Genomic DNA, 21,209 nt, shown 5'->3' on the forward strand with positions numbered 1-21,209 from the left:
ATGAACATCACACCGTTTTTTGCACACTGCAAGCCCATGGTAGAGAAGGTCTCCTTGTTTATAACACATATTTTCTGCTGGCCAATTTCCTGCTTCAGAAGAGTTTGCCGGACTCATATCATTAGCCTCCATCTCATGGTTAATTAGATTATCTGTTTCTCTCTCATGCCTGTTTATTTTTTGGTTTGGTAAAATGCAATTTTTCAAATTGGAGTTAATGCTCATAAAATGCTGCCCTCACCTCCCTGAAACTGAAATAACTTTATAGGGTTCTGACTTAAATGTTTCTGCCACAGATTACTCACTGTAATTCTGGATGACAACTAAACAGCAGGTGCAAAGGACTGCTCAGTTAAACCATAGCAAAATCCAGACATTATCCAGTGTGTGATTATGGTGTTATTTAGATGGGGTAAACTAAAGAGCATCAGGTGAAATCAAAGGTGACACAACAGAAATTGCCCGTTCGTATTCAATACAAACTCCAAGACCTGAAGGTATGAGGGGACAAATGAAATTGAAATTTAGTCAGAGAAACACAGTGTTACAGTATCATAATGTCCGTGAAAACAAACCCTTACATGGAGTAGCGTCTCTAAGGGAGATGGATAACAAACAAAACTAGCCAGCTTCATTTGAATGAAAATGCAAATACTTTTCTCCTGGCCATTTCTTGTGGGTGGCACCATAGTAGTGGACATAATCAGTGCCTGCCTTACAGACCTGGTGTCTGCACAGAAAATGAAGGGTATTCCGGCAACAGACCTGTTATTGTAGAATGAGAAAAATTTCTGCATTCAAATTAGCAGGGTTTCGTAGTCTAAACAATTTAAAGAAATGTCTAATGTCAGCATGGGTTACTCTACTTCCTGGTAACCTGAAATACTGGGAGCAGAGCCTAAGTTTGAAAAGCTGTGTCAATACAATGCCCAAGATTTCATTACTCTTTCTGGATTTATGTCTGTTCTGTAAGCAGCTGATGCCGCAAGAACAATAGGGCCAGGCAGCCCTCTTTAAAGAAACATCTGGTGAAAAGAAATCCCAAGTTTTAATCACGTGTCCTGCTAATATCCCATCGTATGACCTGGGGGTCTTGGCTGTGTGGGTTCTGGCCCGTGCAGGTGCCCCGGGCATGGCTGGAGCCCCAGGCCAAGGGCTGCTGACCCTTTCCCTAACAGCGGGCACAGGCACCTGCGGCCAGAACGCCCACTCCTCCTCACCGCGACCCGCCGCGGAGGGTAGTGGAGCCGCCCGCGGGGGTTCAGGGCTCGGGGTGAAGAAACACCCGGAGGAGCAGGGCCGGTGCCCGCGGGCGAGGGGCGGCAGGAGCCGGCCCGGCCCCCGGGGCCGCGCGAGAGCGGGCGGGGCGGCCCCCGGGCCGCCTCCGCGATCGATGTATGGGCGCTCGACAGCGGCAGAGCAGGCGGAGGCCATGGCGCTGAGCGGGGTGCGGGTGCTGGAGCTCGCCGGGCTGGCGCCCGCGCCTCTCTGCGGGATGATCCTCGCCGACTTCGGGGCGCAGGTGGTGCGAGTCGACCGCCTGTCCAAGTCCGCCGCGGCCTTAGCGCACGGAGACGTGCAGGCCCGCGGGAAGCGCTCCTTGGCGCTAGACCTGAAGCAGCCGCAGGGCGCCGCGGTGCTGAGGCGGCTGTGCGGCGAGACGGACGTGCTCATCGAGCCCTTCCGCCACGGTGAGGGGCCGCGGCTTCCGGGGAACCGCGCCGGGGCGGCGCTGCGGCAGCCCGGGCCGGGGCGTGGGGGGTGAGCGGGAGGTTGGAGCTGCTGGGCCGGGCGGTGCCGTGCTGAGGGGCTCCCGTCTTTGGCCTCTGCCATGGTGAGTGGGAAGCGGGCAGAGAGCAGCTCTGGAGGCCCTGGAGGCTCATGCTGTGTGGCGGATTTGTGCAGTGCAGCCGCCATGTGAAACCGCAGGGAAGGACCGCCGAGGGCGCTCAGACAAGGCCGTACCCCCGGCCTGGCTCTGGACGAGCAGGAGGGTGTCCGAGCCGAGGGGTCACACCGAGCTTGGAGCCCTGGACAAGCAGGAGGGTGTCCGAGCCGAGGGGTCACACCGAGCTTGGAGCCCTGGATGAGCAGGAGGGTGTCCGAGTCCAGGGGTCACACCGAGCTGGAGGCACCATCCTGTGTGATATCCAGGCCTGTTGCTAAAGTGCAGCTCACTTCACGGTTGCTGTGCCGTTCAGAGTTTGATCTTACAATTCCTCTGAAGACAGGAGATCTGACATTGTGGGTACACATTTACAAAGCACATATCCCAGGGAGAGAAATACAAGAGTTGTATGTGTTAGAGTAGCATGATTCTGTTATACAGGGTTACTCTGATTCAGGATCAAATCCAGGTTATGAACTACAGTCTTCATCTTTAAACATCATGTTTAATTGTAGGAAGTTGTGTTCCACAAACTGATCTCTTCCTGCCAGTCTTAAATCTGCTTTATGAAAAGCTTCCTTGTGTTTTTGCAAGTACTTTCTGCTTTTAACATTAGGTTAAAAGTAAGACAAATTCTTCAAATACTCAATTACAGAATTTTTCGGTTTTTCAAAACTGTCTTTTAAAGAGAAATTTCAGTTCTTTTTTTAATTACAGTATTTTACTGTATTTACAATATTTACTAATTTACCACCTATAGGGATCTTTAACGTCTGATTCTCAGTAGCAAAATTGATGCCATTTTAAGATCAATAGACATTTCAGGTTTATCACATTCCCTCTGTTTATTTATTTAAAAAATACATAGGCACTCACCTGATGGTTATGTCAGTATCCCTTGGTGCTCTTTGAGGGTGCTGTTCTGTAAGAAAAATTGCCATTAAGGTCAGGTTGGACAGGCCTCTGTGTACATGAATCTAGTTGAAGATGTCTCTGCTCCCAGCAGGGGTTTGGAGTAAGTGGCTTTTACAGGTCCCTTCCGATCCAAACCATTCTGTAATCATGCTTCATTGAGGAGCTAGCTGAAGATTTGGAGATTTTACAGACAGTTTAGAAATAAGAGACTTTGTTGGTTGGACATCATACATCATGGACAGATCGTGTGTCACAAGTAATTATTTTTCTTCAGAAAATGGGTTTATTCTTACCTTACCTTACCTTACCTTACCTTGTTTATTTTACTCCCCGGAAGCTGAGGAAAAAAAAAAAAAAAGAAGAAGAAGTTAAATTCCACTTTTTCATTGAAGCTGGTCTCCTGGTTTTTTCTTATGAAATTTCATTTTCTGTGGTTTTATGAGTACTTGCTGGGTTTTTTTCACAGTTGGAAGTACAGGCAATTTTGTAACTGGATACTAGGTTGTAAGGGGCTGTAAGTGAGCCAGGCAAATCTGTGACCCATCATGAGACTGCTGGAAAGCAGTGAGAAGGTGAGGGCCCAAGCTGCAGAACAGTTTGTTGCCAGGCATGTGTGACCTTACAACAATAACTTTGTGACACCAGAGGGGTTATTTGTCACACTGTTTCCACTTGTGCATTTGAAAGTCATGCCTTTTGCCAAATTTCACTGCTTTCTTCTTGGGAGTAATCACTTGCTGCTGCCCAGTAAGTAGTACAGTAGAAATGGATCTGAATGAAATTAGTGGTGTAGAAAAAGTATGGATTTGTTTTGTGAAACAATCTGGAATTACAGATTCTGGGGTGGAGCAGGCATTGAAATTAGGTTATCCCTTCAATTCCAAAATATGTGGCCCTGCAGTGCCATTATAGACCACTGGTAAAAGTCTGACCAAAGTGCACTGAACCAGTAAGAAAGTACAATTCATTTGCAATTCAAATTTCTTCTCTTAAAACCACTATTTTAGAACTGCAAGATTTAAATTTTAGCTTTGATTTCTCTAAATCCATGCTGATTCAACTTATACATCACTGATTCTAAAAGTTCCTTTTTCCCTGCATTAAAAAAGAACACATTTATTGGTGTGTGGTTCAGACAGATCATCTGTGGAACAGTGGCATGGTCCAGTCACATTAGTGAGTTAAAACACACAGGAACATGAGGTACTAAAAAAATGGTGAGGAAGGTATATTCCAGTAAAATACAGATGAAATTTCAAGTGATTTTAATTCAGGAAATGTAAGAGTTTTCTCTTTTTTCCTTGTTTTACAAGCGCTTGGTAGCTTTCTGTCTTGTCCAGTGGTACATGGTTTTCTGTCAGTCTTTTGGAGAAGTGAAACAGGAATAAAAGCTGAAAAAAAGATCTCTGAAGCCTAATTTCCACTTGGTTTATATTAAAAATTTATGCAGTATGTTAATAATTGATAATGTTCATGTTGTAACATGGACACTGAAGTAGAATGTGCTACTTCATAAAGTGCACTTGAATTCTGCTGTTGTATAATCTAACTTTGAGACATTATGTTTTGTGTATTATTAAATGTGAATTTTAATTCCTTGCTTATGTCTTTTTAAGGTGTCATGGAAAGACTTGGGCTTGGCCCAGAGGTCCTTCTACGGGAGAATCCCAGACTCATCTATGCTAGACTTACTGGTTTTGGCCAGACAGGAAAGTACGCCAAGTCTGCAGGTCATGACATCAATTACTTGGCTTTATCAGGTAGGCTGTAAAATTTCCTGTTAAATAAAACATATTTCCTCCCTTTGATCAAGACTAAAGAACTTGTTGAAAGCAGAGAGCTCAAAATTATCTGAGGTGCAGTCTGATAAAACAGCTCATCTGAAGTGTTGCTGTCAGTGAAATGGGGCTTTCCTTTCCCTGATGCTTTCAGTCAGCTCTGGTGCTTCTTAGCCCCTCTGTGAACTTCCTCACAAATCAAAAACTGGTCAGAAGAAATGAGGATGTTTTCTGCCAAGTTATTAAGGTAAAGCAGTTCAATGAGGGTTCCAACCAACAGCACACGATACGAGGAAGCATGTACTGTACAGGCTGTTTGTTTTTCCAGCAGCAGCAAACTGTTACGGGTTGGATCAACATGTCTTCCTAGGCTGTACATTATTTTGCTTCCTTTGTGCTATTCTATCTGAATAAAGTATCCAAATATTTATCTGAAGAGAGGACTGGATACTTTCTTCAGTGCCCCTCTCCTAGAAACTTTGTATACTTATAATTCTGAAAGGGCTGCAGATTACTTTATGTGCTTGTGAGCAGATTTTTTGAGCAAAGAAAAACTAGGCAGCACAAGACAATTGAGATCTGGTGCTTTTTTGCTTGTGAATATGTCTCCACTGATACCAACTGAAAGGAAGTAGGCTTCAAATAAAGTGGAAATGCTACATTTCAGTAAGGTGTTGTGGACGTTATGCTGGTTTTAAGTGCTATGGTTTTACAAGTATGCAGTAGCAAACAGAAACAAAATATGCACCTCAGGTGCTGCCCATCCATGCATGACCCTACCTCCTGCTCTTCACACTGCTTCTGTCACTAGTGCATCTCTGAGCCTGTGTAGGAAGAGAGAAAGTGGCCCAAAAGTTCTTGGCTTCCCACTGGATAGATAAAGTAGTTCTTGTAGTCCTAAGAAAGGGACAGAGCAGAGGCAATGCAAACGTGGTGATCTGGTATCTGCTACTATGAGGAGTTGTAATATTGTGGAATTAAATTTCTTTAGAGATGGATTCAGTTTTCCCTCATAAAAAATCATTAGAGAGTAGAAAAGATTAAAGAAAAGATGTCTCGTTTGAAAAACTTTGACTTCATGTTAAGATGATTTCAAAGAATTAGGGTATTTTTTATCTATTAGTGGAGGGAAAGAGTTGGTACAGAAGCAGCATGGTCTATCCCTACCTTAGTTTGTAGTACTTTCTGGTTCACAAATAGAGTGATTTTTATCTCTGGAGCTGATTTAATCAGTAGTGTTTTGGTTAGTGATAACTTCCTAAAATAATTTTGCTTGTAATTTCACAAATCAAGTTTTTCTACCTTTTAAAAGGAAATAGAGCAAGGTGTTTGAGAGGTGTCATTCCTCAAAAATGAGATCTCATGAGTATGTTCCTAGTGTGCTTTGGCTTCCTTTAAGTAAAAAATATTTTGTGTTAGAAACTCTAAAGAAGTCGGTATATTAATTTCCTAGTGCCTGTGACAACTTTTTAAACTATTAAAAGGAAGATTTTAGACAACAGCAGGGGTTTTACTTCTGCACTACAGGATTTGGAAACCTTTTATACTGTGCACTCTGTTGCCCATAGGAAGTGCAGTAGACTATTAATTAAACAGTGCATCAGAACCATGCAGTTCTCAGGAAATTCTTACCATGAATTCTGCAAGTCTCAGGCCACAGACACAGGAGAGGGATGATCACACTGCAGTTTCTTGCTTGCTCAAAGGGAATCGCTGTGAGGCAACTATGAAGAGTAAGGTCACAGTAAAGAGGTTGTTCAGGATGGCAGAGAAATGCTAACAAATTCAAAACTCTAACTGAAGTAAACTGGCTTAGCCTTTGCTCTGATTCCCTTTGTTTCTGCATAATTGCTGGCATAAACATAAGTTCCCTGTGTTTACATTGCATGCAATCAGAGATAACCTTCCTGTGTTAGTCACCTGTTCTTATATGCAACCTTTTTTTTCCCAAAGGTAGTTGGAGAGGGGGGTTAGGACTGAAACACAGTTGTCAGTGTGACATCCTTTGTTATGATTATTAGTTCATTTTTTATGAGCACATAAGACTATACATCTGCATTTTTTCTTTAAAATATTCAAAGAAGGACACTTTATCAAAGTACCTTTGAGACATAGTGCCTCTTTATGGGTGAGATTCAATGCATGTACAAAGTACTAATATAGAATTACTGCACACAGGATTGGATTTTTTAAAATAAAATTTTGTCCCTCTGTAGCCAAAATATCAACGTTTATCTGTGAGAGTTTTGTTAATCTCTTTAATTAATTACATCTTCACTAATGTGATTTCATATATTTTCACTCTTTTGTGAATAAAGAGTCAGCTGAGCAGAAATTGAAAACATTAGAAGATTGTTTTATGCCTTATCTATTTGTATGGTTTGAAAAGAATTAAACTTTTAATTGTAGAAATGAATGTTTATAATAATTTTATGCTTATCCTTGCTTTGTTTTCTCTTTTGTCAGGTGTTCTGTCAAAGCTGGGTAGAAAGAATGAAAATCCTTATGCACCTGTAAATCTTCTGGCTGATTTTGCTGGTGGAGGTGTCACATGTGCACTGGGCATAGTTATAGCCCTCTTTGAACGTGCCAAATCTGGCAAAGGGCAGGTCATTGATGCAAGTATGGTAAGCTTGTTCTCAGGGAACTTGGGGTTTCTAAGACTTGCTTGGGTGTTCTCCTACTCTAAATCTGGGAAAGGGAGGAGATTGTAAGGTTTAAAATTGAGACGTTGGGAAAGGGAAAGTGAATGATTTCATAAAATGGCTATTCCTTCACATGCAAGCAATTTTCATGAATCACTGCTGCCATAACATCCTTATGTCATGGAACACATACTGCAGCCTCTCCCCTCTGCCTGCTTTTCCCTGTCTGCCTTCTTCACAGAGTATTAGCTCTATATATTTGAAGAATAAGTGTGGTGTATAGAGATAGGGTGTATAATAAACAATTGGCTTACTGTGTAACAGCAAAAATGACAATACTCTTGGAGTAAAAATTGCATTAGCTTTATTCAAGATACATCTTCTTATGAATTTGTGACTGGTATATCTTATGTAGAAACACTGTTCCCTGGGGTAGTTACACTGCCTATGGATCATTGCCATGAAGTCAACTTCAAACGCTTTGTCAATGTGCTGTAAAATAAATGAAAGGCTAAATTAGCTTAATGAATATTTTTCCACTGGAAGGCCACCCACTTACCCACAGAGGAAAACTAGCTATTGACATTAATCTTTGAAATTTATGTTATGTGCAGGTGTTGTTCCTCTCTTGTTCTTCCGTTTTTCTTTTTGAAGAATGTTGCCCTTAAAATTTGACCTCTGTTTGAGGCATTGTACCTTAGTGAAGACTAAGGTTTGGCCTTAAATATAAATTGAAAAAAAATTACATTAATTGAAACAAATCCCTTTGTTGAAGGGGTCTTGAAGAGAGTAGAGAAGCAAGAGATTGGATTTCTTGACTTCAGTAATTTTTTTACAAATCACATGATGTTCTCAGAAGCAGTCCATGGCATTATGGTCTAGATTAAAATTTTACGGGAACAGTGCAAAATAGGACTAATGTTTTCACTGCAACATAAGTTTTTAGTAGTTGATTGTCAAAATGAAAAACTTAACAAGTGGAGATGTTTGTTGCAGTTTTTTTTACTTTGTTTTCATCAATAAGCTGAATGATGGACGAGCGACTGTGTTTAGTGAATTTATAGATGGTACACATATGTGAAGGACTACAAGTATATGCTGGACTTGGGTTAGAATTGAAAATGACCTTTTCAGATTGGAGCAATGACCTGAAAGAACTGGCTGCCATTCATGGACATTGCTGCTCTGTAGTCCTTTGTAGGCAGAAACAATTTGCTGCACAAATGCAGGAAGAGAACAATTGGCTAAAGAACAATCCTGGGGGTTTGTAGTAGTCACAAGCTGAACATGAGTCAACAATATCATGCTGCTACAAAACACATATGTACTGTATTAGGATGTATAAACAGGAAATAGAGCCAGCAAAGTTTCTAAAGCAATTATTCTAACCTATTCAATGTTTATGAAGTCTCAGGAAAATAATGTTTCAGATGCTGACCATCATCTTTCAAAGTTGCTAATTTGAGGAAGCCCAAGTAGCACAACAAAAATTATGACTCTGAAAACATGACCTAAAAGAAGAATTGAAGGAGATTGTGTATTTGTTGAAGAAAAACTATGGAGAATTGTGACAAGTCTTCAAATACTGAAAAAGATACTTCTTGTAGTTTGTAGTATTATCAAATTTTCCTTATCATAATTCAGAGAATTAAAGGAGTTTTTTAGAAGAAGAATCAGTTAAGTCTGCTAATGTTCTAATGAAATTTGTAGCTCATTTGGATTGGAATGTGTTGTGGGACTTTCTTAAGCCCTTAAAATAGTCTCTTCCAATTTTTTCTTGTCTCATCAGAATTGTGGAATTTACAGTTCCCAGTTGATGTGCCTGGTGGCCTGTGAAATAAACGGAATATTGTCCAGCACCACAGAATGTACTTTACCTGGCATTTGGTCATATTCCTTATTTCTTGAATAGACTTTCAGTGACACAGTCTATTCTTGAATAGACTTTCAGTTGATGAAAATCATCCATGCATCATCAGCAGTAAATTGACTGGTGGATGAGCCTGGTTTTACACCTAAAGTTTTTTGGTTTTTTTTTTTTTTTTTAAATGGAAGTAATTGTTTTAAAAATCACAGCACTGCAGCATTTCAGCTGTTTTAAGACTATTTTTTGTTTAAGAGACCCTTTACTTAAGCTGATGTACAATTTAGGTAGTCTAAATACATTAAAGACTCAGACACATGGTCGAATTTTCTTCAATAGAAACTGCACTGTGCAAAAAGTAGACACTGGGTCTTGCAATTCATCTGTCTGTCTCAGAAGAATTAAGTGCCTGGCCTGAATTGGTTTCTGCTGTTTGCTGTCCCTTCCCATTGACCCTGTAGGGAAGGGATCATGGCTATCTTACAGGAAGCCAGATAGTTGCCACGTGAATTGAACATTGATTTGTGACACAGAATTTTACCTCTGCATTTTTGCACCACACTGGAACAGAGGCATGTGAGTCAGGGCCACAGTTGGGGTTCACTAGAGTTTCAGCCACAGAACCTTTTGCTGATAGTGGGCATCTGACTGAGCATAACTCATTCTTTGTAATAAGACAGCCACAGGAAAGCATCCTGGTAGTGATAGCTTGCATAATAGTCTCATGGCAGGAGCATTTAGCAGTGCAACAGAAGACTGAGGTTCCAGGTTTTTCTCAGCCTGGAGGTACTCAAAACCAAAATTCCCACATCCTAGAAGCCTTCATTAGTCACAAGGAGAGTTGAGGTTGGTGTTGATGCATTCCCACTTTTGTTGGAGCTGTTTTCAGTCTGTGGAAAGAACAGAAGGCTTGTGGAGCAGACAGGTCACCCATTAGGGTGATGCCTCTGGATTCTTGTGCCTGCTTCAGAGACTGCAGATGTTCTCTAAGATGAGGGAGACATGAAACATACAACTCCTGTTATTATCGTTCTGCAATTAGACTTAAGTGGAGTCTCTCCATGTTACCCTTTTCATGTTGTAAAAGAAGGTGACCACATTAGTGAGTGTGTGGTGTTATTTTCACATGCCTTTGGAGGTCTGGTGCAGATGTTAAGACACTTTTTTCACTTGTCTCTGAATTGTGATGGGCCTCAGGCAGAACCTAGCTGTCCAGTTGTCCAGACAGGGATATTTCTGAACTCCCAGTAAGAAAAAGATGTGCTGTTTTCTTTTAAGCATTTCCTGGGTAAGTAGCACATAGGTATTGTACAGCTGCTGACTAAGTTTTGTCAGCACCAAAATCTAATTTTTAGTTAGGTCTTATTCTAATATTTTCCCCATCTTTTATTATCCTTACTTTCAGTGCTTTTGTGTAGTATCATTTTTTGTTAGTATGAGCAGTGCAAGTTCAGGTTATTAGTAAAACAAACTTTTTTTAACATTCTTGTAATAATTTTGCAGATATGTAGGTGAAGGTATGCAGTATTTTTTCATATGAAAGCACTTTAATTTACTTTAACATGTGAGGATAGCAGTAACACACATTAAATGAAGAACCCCTCTTGACTGCATGCTTCAGCAATTTGCATGTTTTAAATTTTTGCATAAAAAGGTATAAACTAATAGATCTTTCTGCATGAAAATTTAGTAGCCTTTTTGTTTTGTTTTGTTTTTTGGTACAGCATCCATGCTTTTCTCTACAGAGAGTATTAGGTTAGTTTCATGCAGCTGAAAATGCATGAATCAAGTGATACTCAGAATAATACAGCTCAGGTTTTAATCTGTTCTACTGGTATGTTTCTGGCCATACACTATTAACTGGCTTATCTTTGCTTACAGCAATTTCAATACAGTTTCAATTTGAAAGAAAATTAATTGTGCTGATGAGCAAAGCTGTAGGATTTTTAAAGACTAGCACAACCTGAAAAGCTGAACAAACTGAATTTTCATCTAGGTGTCCTGCACAAAGACAAAGTTTTGGGGAGCAATTTGGAATGGGATTAATCATGTTTTCTAGCACTGTATTCATCAAAGTCTTGTCTGTGTAGAGATTATGTTGCTCTGTGTGTGTAGTTGCCAGTGATGACAGTGGGAGAATAGTTTTTTGTTGTAACTTAGTGTTGGAGATTTTATTTTATTTCCTCCAAATTTGGTACAGATTTGGGACTGGTACAGATACCTTGTTTCGAGAGGTTTAGAAGGTGTTGATAGCTGTCTGATGCTTAATGTTGTATAGAGCCAAGAAGTTTGTCCCATCACTTGAAATTACTCACTCCTTCTCTAAACTTGCTAAATGAGGAGACTTTGTGCCTTGAAGGTGTGTTGTCCATCTGAAGCTGCCTGACTACATTTATGTTCTTTCTTATTCTCTAATTCTAGATGATTTCACATATGATTTCCCAACAGTAATTGAAAATTTTAAGAAATGGTTAATGACAGAACCCTACAAGAGGTTCTGTCATTAAAAATCTTAGAAAAAGGCAGAATTGATAATAGCTTTTTGTTGCTTTGTTTTATACAGAATTTAGGTAACATACCAATTAATTTACTGGATCTTTTGTTGTTTTATCCACTCTAAATCTTCAAGGTAGAAGGAGTAGCATACCTAGGTTCTTTCCTGTGGAAGTCACAAAGTTTGGGACTTTGGAGCCAACCTCGAGGTGAAAACCTGCTAGATAGTGGTGCACCTTTTTATGAAACCTACAGGACCTCTGATGGAAAATTCATGGCTGTGGGTGCCATTGAGCCTAAATTTTATGACCAGTTAATAAAAGGTGAGTAGGTTGGAGCAATTTTTTTATAACAGCAAAGCATGATGGAGTGAATTCTTTCACAGTTGGTTTTGATTCATGGTTCACAGAATCGCTGGATTGGAAGAGACCTTCAAGATCATCGAGTCCAACCCATGCCCCAACACTTCAACTAAACCATGGCACCCAGTGCCACATCCAGTCTTTTTTTAAACACATCCAGGGGTGGTGACTCCACCACCTCCCTGGGCAGACCGTTCCAGTACTTTATCACTCTTTCAGTTAAAAACTTCTTCTTAAGAAATGGGAAATGTGATTTCTTTGTAAAAGCCAAACACTTCCTGAAGTTCGTTGGGTAGTTGTGTAACAGTTTAATTGACTTTCTTCTTCTAGCCATTAATTTATTTCCTTTTCACCCCCAGCAACTACACTTAAATTGCAAGTTTTCTTTTGGAGTTATTGTAATGGTAGTTCATGATGTCACTGAAGCACTAAAAAACTTTTTCTGCAAATCACTTTTTTAAAATTATTATTGTACTTTAAAAAGACCCAATTCTTTGCAATTGCAAATAGAATTTCAAGCAATTTCTATTATTTGTACTGTAATTAAAAAATAAAACCTTTTAAAATTGTTTCAGAAAGGAATATTCACAGGAATGTCAGCAAAGGATTCCTAAAGTGGGTGTACCCAGTGTTTTGGGATCCACGTTTGTTCATGCACGGTTCATGTGGCCAGTCAGTGAGCGTGTCAGGGGAGTAGTTCCTTATTCTTGCCCAGTCTCTTTCCCCCTGATTATTCCTTGAATTGTAGCATTCCTTGAATTTTATCCATGCTACAATTTGTACTGTTTTTGCCTGGGATGGAGCTGAATTTCTTAAGAGTAGCTAGCAGGGGGCTGTGATTTGGCTTTGTGCTGGAAGCAGTGCCATTACATAGGGATGTTTCAGTAACTGGTGAGCAGCTCTTGTACAGCACTGAGGACTTTTCTCCTCCTCACCCCACTGCACCAGCAAGAGGGCTGGGAGTGCACAAGAAGTCACAGCCAGAACAACTGACCCCAGCTGACCACAGGACATGATGCTCAGAAATAAAACTGGAAGGGAGATTGGTGCGTGGTCACTACTCAGGGACAGGGTAGGCATTGGGCAGTTGAGGGTGAGCAATTGTTCTCATCTGCAGCTCTTGTATTTCTTGTGTTATGGAGTTGTAATGTGCGGTATGTCTTTGGTGAGCAGGATCCCAAAGAGAGCTTGTTCTTTATGCTTTGGCTTTGTATCTTGCAGCCTGTGGTGCTCCCCAGGTAGTTGTGCAGCTGTAGCTGTGTATGGCTGCTTCTCTTAAAAAAGTCCATGCAGTTGTGGGGAATATCTAAACTGGGACATGCTGCTGCATGAAGTACATGAGGAAGGCTCCTGGAGTGACTCAGGGACACATCCAGCATTATGTTGGACAGATTAGATGTCAAGTTTGGAAATGCCACTTTCTTGGCTGAAGAGGATGTTTCGTTTTTCTCTAATTGTCCTGAGAATAGCTTGTTTGTGAACTCAATTTGTAAGCAACTTGACCTTGAAAAAGAAAGTGTAGTTGATCATTCCACATTGATTATTTGCAGTTCTTTGAAATGTTTTTCTCATCTAATCCTCTGAGATTTTCTTGCTTGTATAGTAGTTGAAGAACAAAAGTAAATATAAAACTGGATCAAAATAAAATGCAAGCCCTTGCCCTGGGAGTTAGGTAATTTGGAATTCTTATTAATATCTTCTGGGAGAATGCTTGTATTAAGTACAAAGCAAATGAGAAAAAAATAAGGCTGGATGCTCAAATACCCATATGTTTGGCTTAAGTGGTCAAACGCTGGCCTGCAGTATTCATGGCCTGCAGTATTTTGTTCTTTGGAGACTAAGTTGAATCACACTTAAGCTACAGGACTGGGATAGAATCTGTTCAAAAAGCACCAAAATTCTGCAATGGAGTGTGGTTCTGTTTGTGACTCTTTCTCTTGTCAAGTTTTTCTGGACAGTCCTGCCTTCTTTTATTGATATTGTTATGGGGCAAGACTTGGGCTTTTCTGTCTCAGCCAGATTATCTAAAGATAAGCCTGTGATGGATGAAACCAGTGGCCAGGTAATATAACATGGTCAGTGATGGTTTCTGACTTCTTTAGATGACTCTTTACTTAGGAAAGTGCTAAAATTCTGGTTTTCTTTCAGGTGTTTCTCAGAAATTTAGAGCTTAAAGTTAGGACAACTGTGAATTCTTCTGCTTAAGTTGGGGCACCCAGACCGGACAACTTCATTTTCATGTTTGAAAGTACTCCTTATGTTTACAGTGCAGAGAAGTTGCTTGATTTTAACAGCTGAGGTTTCAAAAATAGTTACTCCAGCAATAAGAACTAGTGTGTATCCCCTTGTAAGTAGACAACAACTGCAATCATTGTTGCGTGTGTTTCAGTCTGTTTCTGCCATATTTAAAAATTCAACATGTATGCTGCAGTCTTTGAGGAAATTTTGCTTTTTGCCATTAATTGTATCACTATCTTTGCTTGTCTACACTCAGTGAGTTTCCTTTGTTTATTTTGTAAAAGTGTGTTGTTTAAAGTAAGTGACCAAACTCAAGATTTTCTCACAATATTGAATTTAAAGTAACTGGTCTTTTGTTATTTTGTTTGAGGTGCATATCGTGATCTGTTCAGATTTTCACATAGGAAATATTTATTCCTTTCAGTACTTAGGATTTAAATCTTTCTGAAGCAATAATGCACTAAATTAGAACTGCAGAACCTTCCTGTGATGTAGGGATTATTTTCTTTTTGGGATAACTATTGCAGAAATTAAATTCAGAATTTAAGCCTTTGAATATTATAGGAAAGAGAAAGGTGCCTGTGAGAATTGTATTGCTCTTTCACAACTCCAAGGATCTTTTATTTAGGCTGAGTTGTCTGTTCCAGGCATTAACTCCAGCTTTGATGTGGGTTTAAAATGGTATGGTCCAGTTGCAATTTCCATCATTTCATTTCATAGCTTTTCTCCGTATTTCTGGTCACTTCTGCTGGTGAGCAATTTGCTGCTGTTCCAGATAAGATATATGCAAAAACCACTTGATGTCTCTCTGTCCCTGTTCAAAGGGTAGATTAGTTTTGCCACTCCCATAGAATGAGAGTACAAGGATATGGTTGTTGCAGATGTCAGCTGGAGATTTGAAGACTGCAGAATTGAGAAAGGAGTATGATGTCCAAGCACTTTGTCTCTGCTCACAGAATTCTCCTTAGCCAAAGCAGAACTGATTTCCTTTTGGTTTTGGTTCAGTTCAGTGTTTCCTTGCAGAGCTCCTGCAGGAACCCAGTGCTGGACCAAGTGCAGTTAATGACATGGTGAGAAAAGTTCTTAAGGAGGCTGCAGAGGGAAAGGAAATTTAAGAAAATAGAGCACATTAGTTTGAGAATATTGTTTGCTTTGTAGATTGTGCTCAGCAGTGACAATTGCCAGAAATTGCCAGAAATTTATTAGTTAAATAAATTTCAAAAAGGCTTTGTTAGAAACTGAAGCTGTGTAAAATAGATGGAGTAGAAAAGTATTTTGGGCTCACTATTGGCTATTTGCTATTAACAGACAAGCTGTAGTCCTTTTGCTGGTATTAATTTTATAACCACAAAAATGAGACAATAAATAGCTAAAATGCCTTGGCATCTGTTGAAAATCTGATGGAAGAAACATTTGCCTACTAATGTTGAGCCTTAATCTTTCAACAGAGACAAAATGTCTTTCAACTGGCCTGTGAATTGCTTCTGCAGGTTTGTTCTGTTTTTTGGCAGTAGGTTCTTAGTCTTGCTGCAGCCAGGCTACAAGGGGTGTTAAGAACACAGTAATCACGGTGGAGCAGGCAAGAGTAAAGGTTTGATTCTGAGTTATATGGTGTAAAGTTGGTTTCACAAGGTGAACTTAGTGTCCACTTACATTGATGTGGAAAGCACTGACAGTCACTGAAGTACTGGACTTGTTCCTACTCTGTAGTACCCCTTTCATACTGCTTCAGTACTCCTGTTTGTGTTTTGTTTAAAAAAGAAGGAAAAAATTAAGAAGCCAATAAAAAACATACTTTTCATCATTATGAAGGATTTCCTTGAGACTCTCCATTTTGTTATTAAGTATTGTGTGCTGTGTTAAAAATCTGCTGATTATACTGAGTGCAATATCACATTGTTATTGAGATATTCAACATGGGCAAACAGTTTTCTTATTATGTTTTAGACTCAGTTATGTATAATGCTATGTTTTATTTTAATTTATTTATTATGATAAGCCTTAAACATTGTACAAATACCATAGAGGGCCAGACTCCTGCTGCATCAAAACATTTGCAGTTGTGGTAATTGAGTATGTCAGCTTGGAGTACAGCTATGCATGCATTTGCCTGGTAGTACTGTGGGCCTGATCAACTGTCACTTCCTAAAAAATTCTTAAGTTTCAGAAACCTTGATCAGAGAAAAAACTTCACATAGTAAGTTTAATGAAAATTCACTACTCTCTTCTGAAAAATGGGATATTCTGGAATTCAGTTCCCTATCACAGTGAGAACAAATTTTATTTCGTCTGAAAAAGAGCAATGGCCTTGCAGCTGTTGTTTAGGCCAAAATTTAGGTTTCCTATGCTGTATGAATTTATTCAGTCATGTTATGACAACATAAATTCAAAATGACTCTGCTATGACCATACATTTTTGAAAAGAAAATTATCAAGTCAAATCAAGAAAATCCTGTACAAAACTTTGCTTTTAATATAGCATGACTGAAGTAATATGAAAAACTGTTTCAATTTCTAACATACCATAGCAGCTTCAATGATTTATCTAATAAATTTTGCTGGTTTCTTTCTCTTGAAGTCAGTGCCTGATTTTAGTAGAGTTTGTCAAAGAAGTTCTATAGAAATAGAGATTTCAGTTTCCTCCATCAATAAGCAATGCGGGGATATACTTCAATAAAGCTGTAGCATTTGAAGGAGATTTAAAGCTACATCATTATAGGGAGACAATTTTTCATTTTTCAAAAATAATTTCAAAGGTGTACTAAAGTAGATTGACTGGACTTTTCCATACAAAAACCCCTAGATGAAAATTTTTACATAAAAAGACTTGGAACTAAGTTGTAGTTGCTCTATAAGATATTCTGTGCAAAAGATACTTTGCTTTAATTACACTGAGTGAAGTCTGTGCTCCTGTGGTATCCCAGACAATTATGTGCCATGTAATAGTTTCCTTGTTGAGTCAGTCACTCCTGCTCTGATACTGCTCATCTGCACCACAAATGGTGAGCACAAGCTGGAAAATGAGAAGCTAGAGTGCTTAAATGCTCTCAGTTCATCCTGTTTAAAGCTGAAGTCTTCAGTGGTAAGCAGAAAATGAGCCTGTAATATTAAATTCCAGGTTCTGCATATTGTTCTAGTTTGCCAGAGAATGTGCAGTGAGGCTCGGCCAACTTCCCATCTGCCACAATCATCAAAACTAATTGTGTAATGGGGTAATGGTAGAGCTCTGCTCATGTTGGACTGACTGCTAGAAACCAAACCATACTTAATAAGAAAATGAGTACTGTGAAACAAAGTTTCCACTTGACATGATTTCATGCTTTGAGACAGACACCCAGGTAATGAGTATTTACTTCCCTTTTGTGGAAGGTAAATTTGCCTCACCTCATGGTTCATAAGTAAACTATGCTGCACTGTAAGTCTCTAGTAGAAGACTTTGAAAATCAATAATAAAATTAATTTTGAAAATACTGCTAGCTTGTATGCTGATCATGATATTCAGCCAGTGTGAGTTACCTTCAGCTGATCTCATTTTTAGGATTACATGAATAGTTATGGACACAAGAGTGTAAGTTCAGTGATTTACGGTGCACATGGCTTGATAAAACCATAAGGACTGATCATTTGTAGTATCATTTATCCTGGTATTCACAGGCATTTCCAATAAGATGTGAGAATACTTATTTTGTCTTTGACTGTGATGAATTTCTTCTGAGAGTGAACAACTGCAAGGTTCTGTTTCTGAGTCTGAGACTGGCTATTTCTGTATGTTTTCCTTTGAAGTACCCAAGTGCCATTTCAAAGCATTTATTCATTTTCAAAACTATGTTTAATAATCTTGTGATCAATCTTGAAATTCTTAAATACTGTGTTAAACTGGGGGGGCACTGTGGGCCCCAAGTGCATATTGTATTCAGATTATGATTGGTGAGAAAGAACTTACGGAGCAGAGGAAAAGGAATTATCTCCCTTTCTTCTCCCTTTATGTTTAAGCAGCAATAGATCTACCTTACTCAGTGGTAAGGAAGCCATGGAAAGACAAGATATTTTAGGTGTTTTCTGCCTATCTACAGCTAAAGACAGGAGGAGGTCTGCGTAAATTCTGCCTACAAACAGCCTCTATTACCCAAGCCTGTAATAGTTTTTAGTCTAATTAGCAATCTGATATCAGATAATCAAAGATATAAAAAAGAATGCTCAAAATTTAATTTTGCAGAGCTCTGTATTTCCTTTGCCTTTTACAGGGAACTGCTGTTTTCTAATAAGCTCATTTTTTTTTGTTACTTGTGAAGCATTATGATGATAGTTGTTTTCTAGTCTTTCTGATTTCTCAAATTAGCTTATTTTGTATCCCTGCTTTTTCTGAATTTTTCTTGCTGTGTTCATACTCCTGAATTTGAAAATATGACTGTTAGAACAGTGTTCAGTATATCACTTCTGATTTCTATTTGGTATCATATATTCTGCTTATACCTCTGTATTATCTCCATTTGAAACTGTAGTTCAAGTGCCTTTTCTCTTTCTTGTTTTTTACCTCCTTTTTGAGATAATCTCTACATTAAGTGATAAAAATTCTTGCATCTCCTTGAAGTAGTAGAATGAAAGAGAGAGACTGCAGAGAGCAGAATCCATGAGAACAGAAAGAGGTATTGGAAGCTGGCAGCACAGAGGAGATGTGAGCTCCCCAGGGAGAAGGGATGTGATGCTTAGGTCAGGGGTAGACCTAGGACTTGCCTAGTCCAGGCAATTGTCATTACGAGGCCTGTGTGCCCATACTTTGCTCTGGTGTCTCAGAGGGGATGTGCTTAGTGCATGCCTGGGTGGTCCTTGCAACTGAGATGGAAAGCAGGGTTATTGAGCAGTTACTGAGTGAAAGTGCTGAGGGAATTGGAACCTGAGAAGTGGGCTGGAGCAGAGGGAGCAGGAGATGCTGCTGGAGCCTCTTTGGACAGTGGAGTGAAGAAGCAGGTTACCCTTATGCTAACTAGGTCCAAAGTCTGTCCTCTGTCTTGTGTGTCCCAATAGTACAAGATCCATTCTGAAGATTCTGGGTTGCTACTGCCAGGTAGAGAATATGATACCTATTATACAAGCTTTTCTCAGGACATTATTACCTCGAGACGGCTGCTGCTTCTGTGAAGTGTTCATACAAATGAGTGTTTATTTTAGGTAGTACTTAAAAGGCTGTAGCTGATGCAGTTTAGTCTAATTGCAAGTATCATAGAATGTTTTTTTCCTCTGCTCCTTGCCCTGCACAGATACCCAAATAAAGTTCAAAGTGACTCTAGTATTGCCTGCAAAATATTATCTTCTTGAGGAATACACTTAGTTGTGAGAAGCACTTACTAAATTATCTAAGCTGTACGATGGTTAAACTTCGCTTTTCTCCTTTCAGGTCTTGGGCTAAATTTAGATGAACTCCCTGCCCAGATGAGTTTTTCCGACTGGCCTGAAATGAAGAAAAAATTTGCATCCATATTTGCACAGAAGACACAGGCTGAGTGGTGCAGCATATTCGATAGCACTGATGCCTGTGTGACCCCTGTTTTATCCTTTGAGGACGCTCCCTCACATCAGCACAACAAAGAAAGAAATTCTTTTATCAAAAATGATACGGGAGAGATAAGTCCTAGACCTGCTCCTGTTCTATCAAGGACTCCTGCTGTTCCATCATGTAAAAGAGATCCTTTTGTAGGAGAGCACACAGAAGAGATACTTCTAGAATATGGGTTTACTAAGCAAGAGATTGCTAAACTTCATTCTGATAAAACAATAGAATTGAGGGACCTAAAAGCTAGTTTATAATCTCTGGCTATGCATATCAGATAAATTTCAGGCTGATACTGTAAGCTTTTATGCTATAAAATGGAACTATATGACAAGCAAATGTTGGCATAATATTGATTTTAAGTAATTTATATTTTTTAATTATTGACATTTTGAATTTAATTGAAAACAGTGAGACTTGTGTACTTGTGCACCTGGATGATCTGTTGTCTAGAATGATACTATAGTTGTGTTCTGAAGATCTACACAGTTTACTTGGTGAGAGCCTGTAAACTCTCAGAATTATGTTTAAATACTGTATTCTTTGGTTTGATTATTTTAGTTCTTGGTTACACCACTGATTTGTAATACATGTTGTAATTACTTTAAAGCAATTATTTTAATAAAATATAGTTATATTCTTCTTAAGTGAGGAATTGTGTTGTTTATTCATGAATTAGAAGGGATTTTTTAATCTATTTTTCATATTCATTAATTTGCTTTATCATGCTGAAACTGTGGTCTAACTAATGCTATTCTTTTATGTGCTGCTGCAGAGCTGCTATCTCAAAGATGATTTGTTTTACAGCCTGGCTACATTTTCTCAATGCAGTCTCCTTATTATACATTACATTCAGAATATCACCTTGGCTAGAAACTAAATTCAGAATCAAAGTTTTTTGTTTTTAAAATATCTGCCAACTAATAATCCTTTCCTCTCCTTGTGGAAAAATGGTAGGCAACTTTGCTGTGCAGGTTTTAAACAATGGTTATTCCATGCTGGTTTTTATTTCCTTCAAACTTAAACTTTCATTTGAAACCATATCTTTCAAGACAAAAGAAAATATGCTTTTTAAAATAATTAGTTATATGGCATTAATACAGTTATATGGACAATTCCAATGTGTGAGGAGTTATGACATGAAGGGTTGGGTGTTTTGATAATTTTGAAGATTGGTTTGTTGGTTACAAAGGCTTCCAAAGCTGAGCTGCACTTTAGCTCATTTTAATGTGTTGTGGCGAAAATGTCAACATTATTACGATAAAAAAACCTTTTACATTCTACTGCATAAACCACAGCCTGGAAGCAAGAATTATCTAGTAGGTCCTGGCAAGTTGTCTAAATCATCAGCAAAAACACCTGGGGTTTCCAGCTGATAGTCTAGTGTAAGCCACATTACACACGTTGCCGTAGGACTTGACAAGTTTCTTAGTCCCAGATATATCTGATTGTGCTGGAGAAAAATCAGCGTTGTCAAA

General features: G+C 39.1%; 1 protein-coding gene across 1 annotated transcript; it reads left to right on the forward strand.

Annotated features, from left to right (window-relative positions):
• The first annotated feature begins 1,379 nt into the window (after positions 1 to 1,379).
• Positions 1,380 to 20,378, forward strand: AMACR (alpha-methylacyl-CoA racemase). The gene is made up of 5 exons (XM_059873834.1): positions 1,380 to 1,691; positions 4,420 to 4,563; positions 7,048 to 7,208; positions 11,720 to 11,906; positions 19,579 to 20,378. The coding sequence occupies exons 1-5, from the start codon at positions 1,394 to 1,396 to the stop codon at positions 19,986 to 19,988; spliced, it is 1,200 nt and encodes a 399-aa protein (XP_059729817.1). The 5' UTR covers positions 1,380 to 1,393; the 3' UTR covers positions 19,989 to 20,378.
• Positions 20,379 to 21,209: the final 831 nt, after the last annotated feature.

This window comes from Haemorhous mexicanus, chromosome Z (genome assembly GCF_027477595.1).
Source record: "Haemorhous mexicanus isolate bHaeMex1 chromosome Z, bHaeMex1.pri, whole genome shotgun sequence".
NCBI lineage: Eukaryota > Metazoa > Chordata > Aves > Passeriformes > Fringillidae > Haemorhous > Haemorhous mexicanus.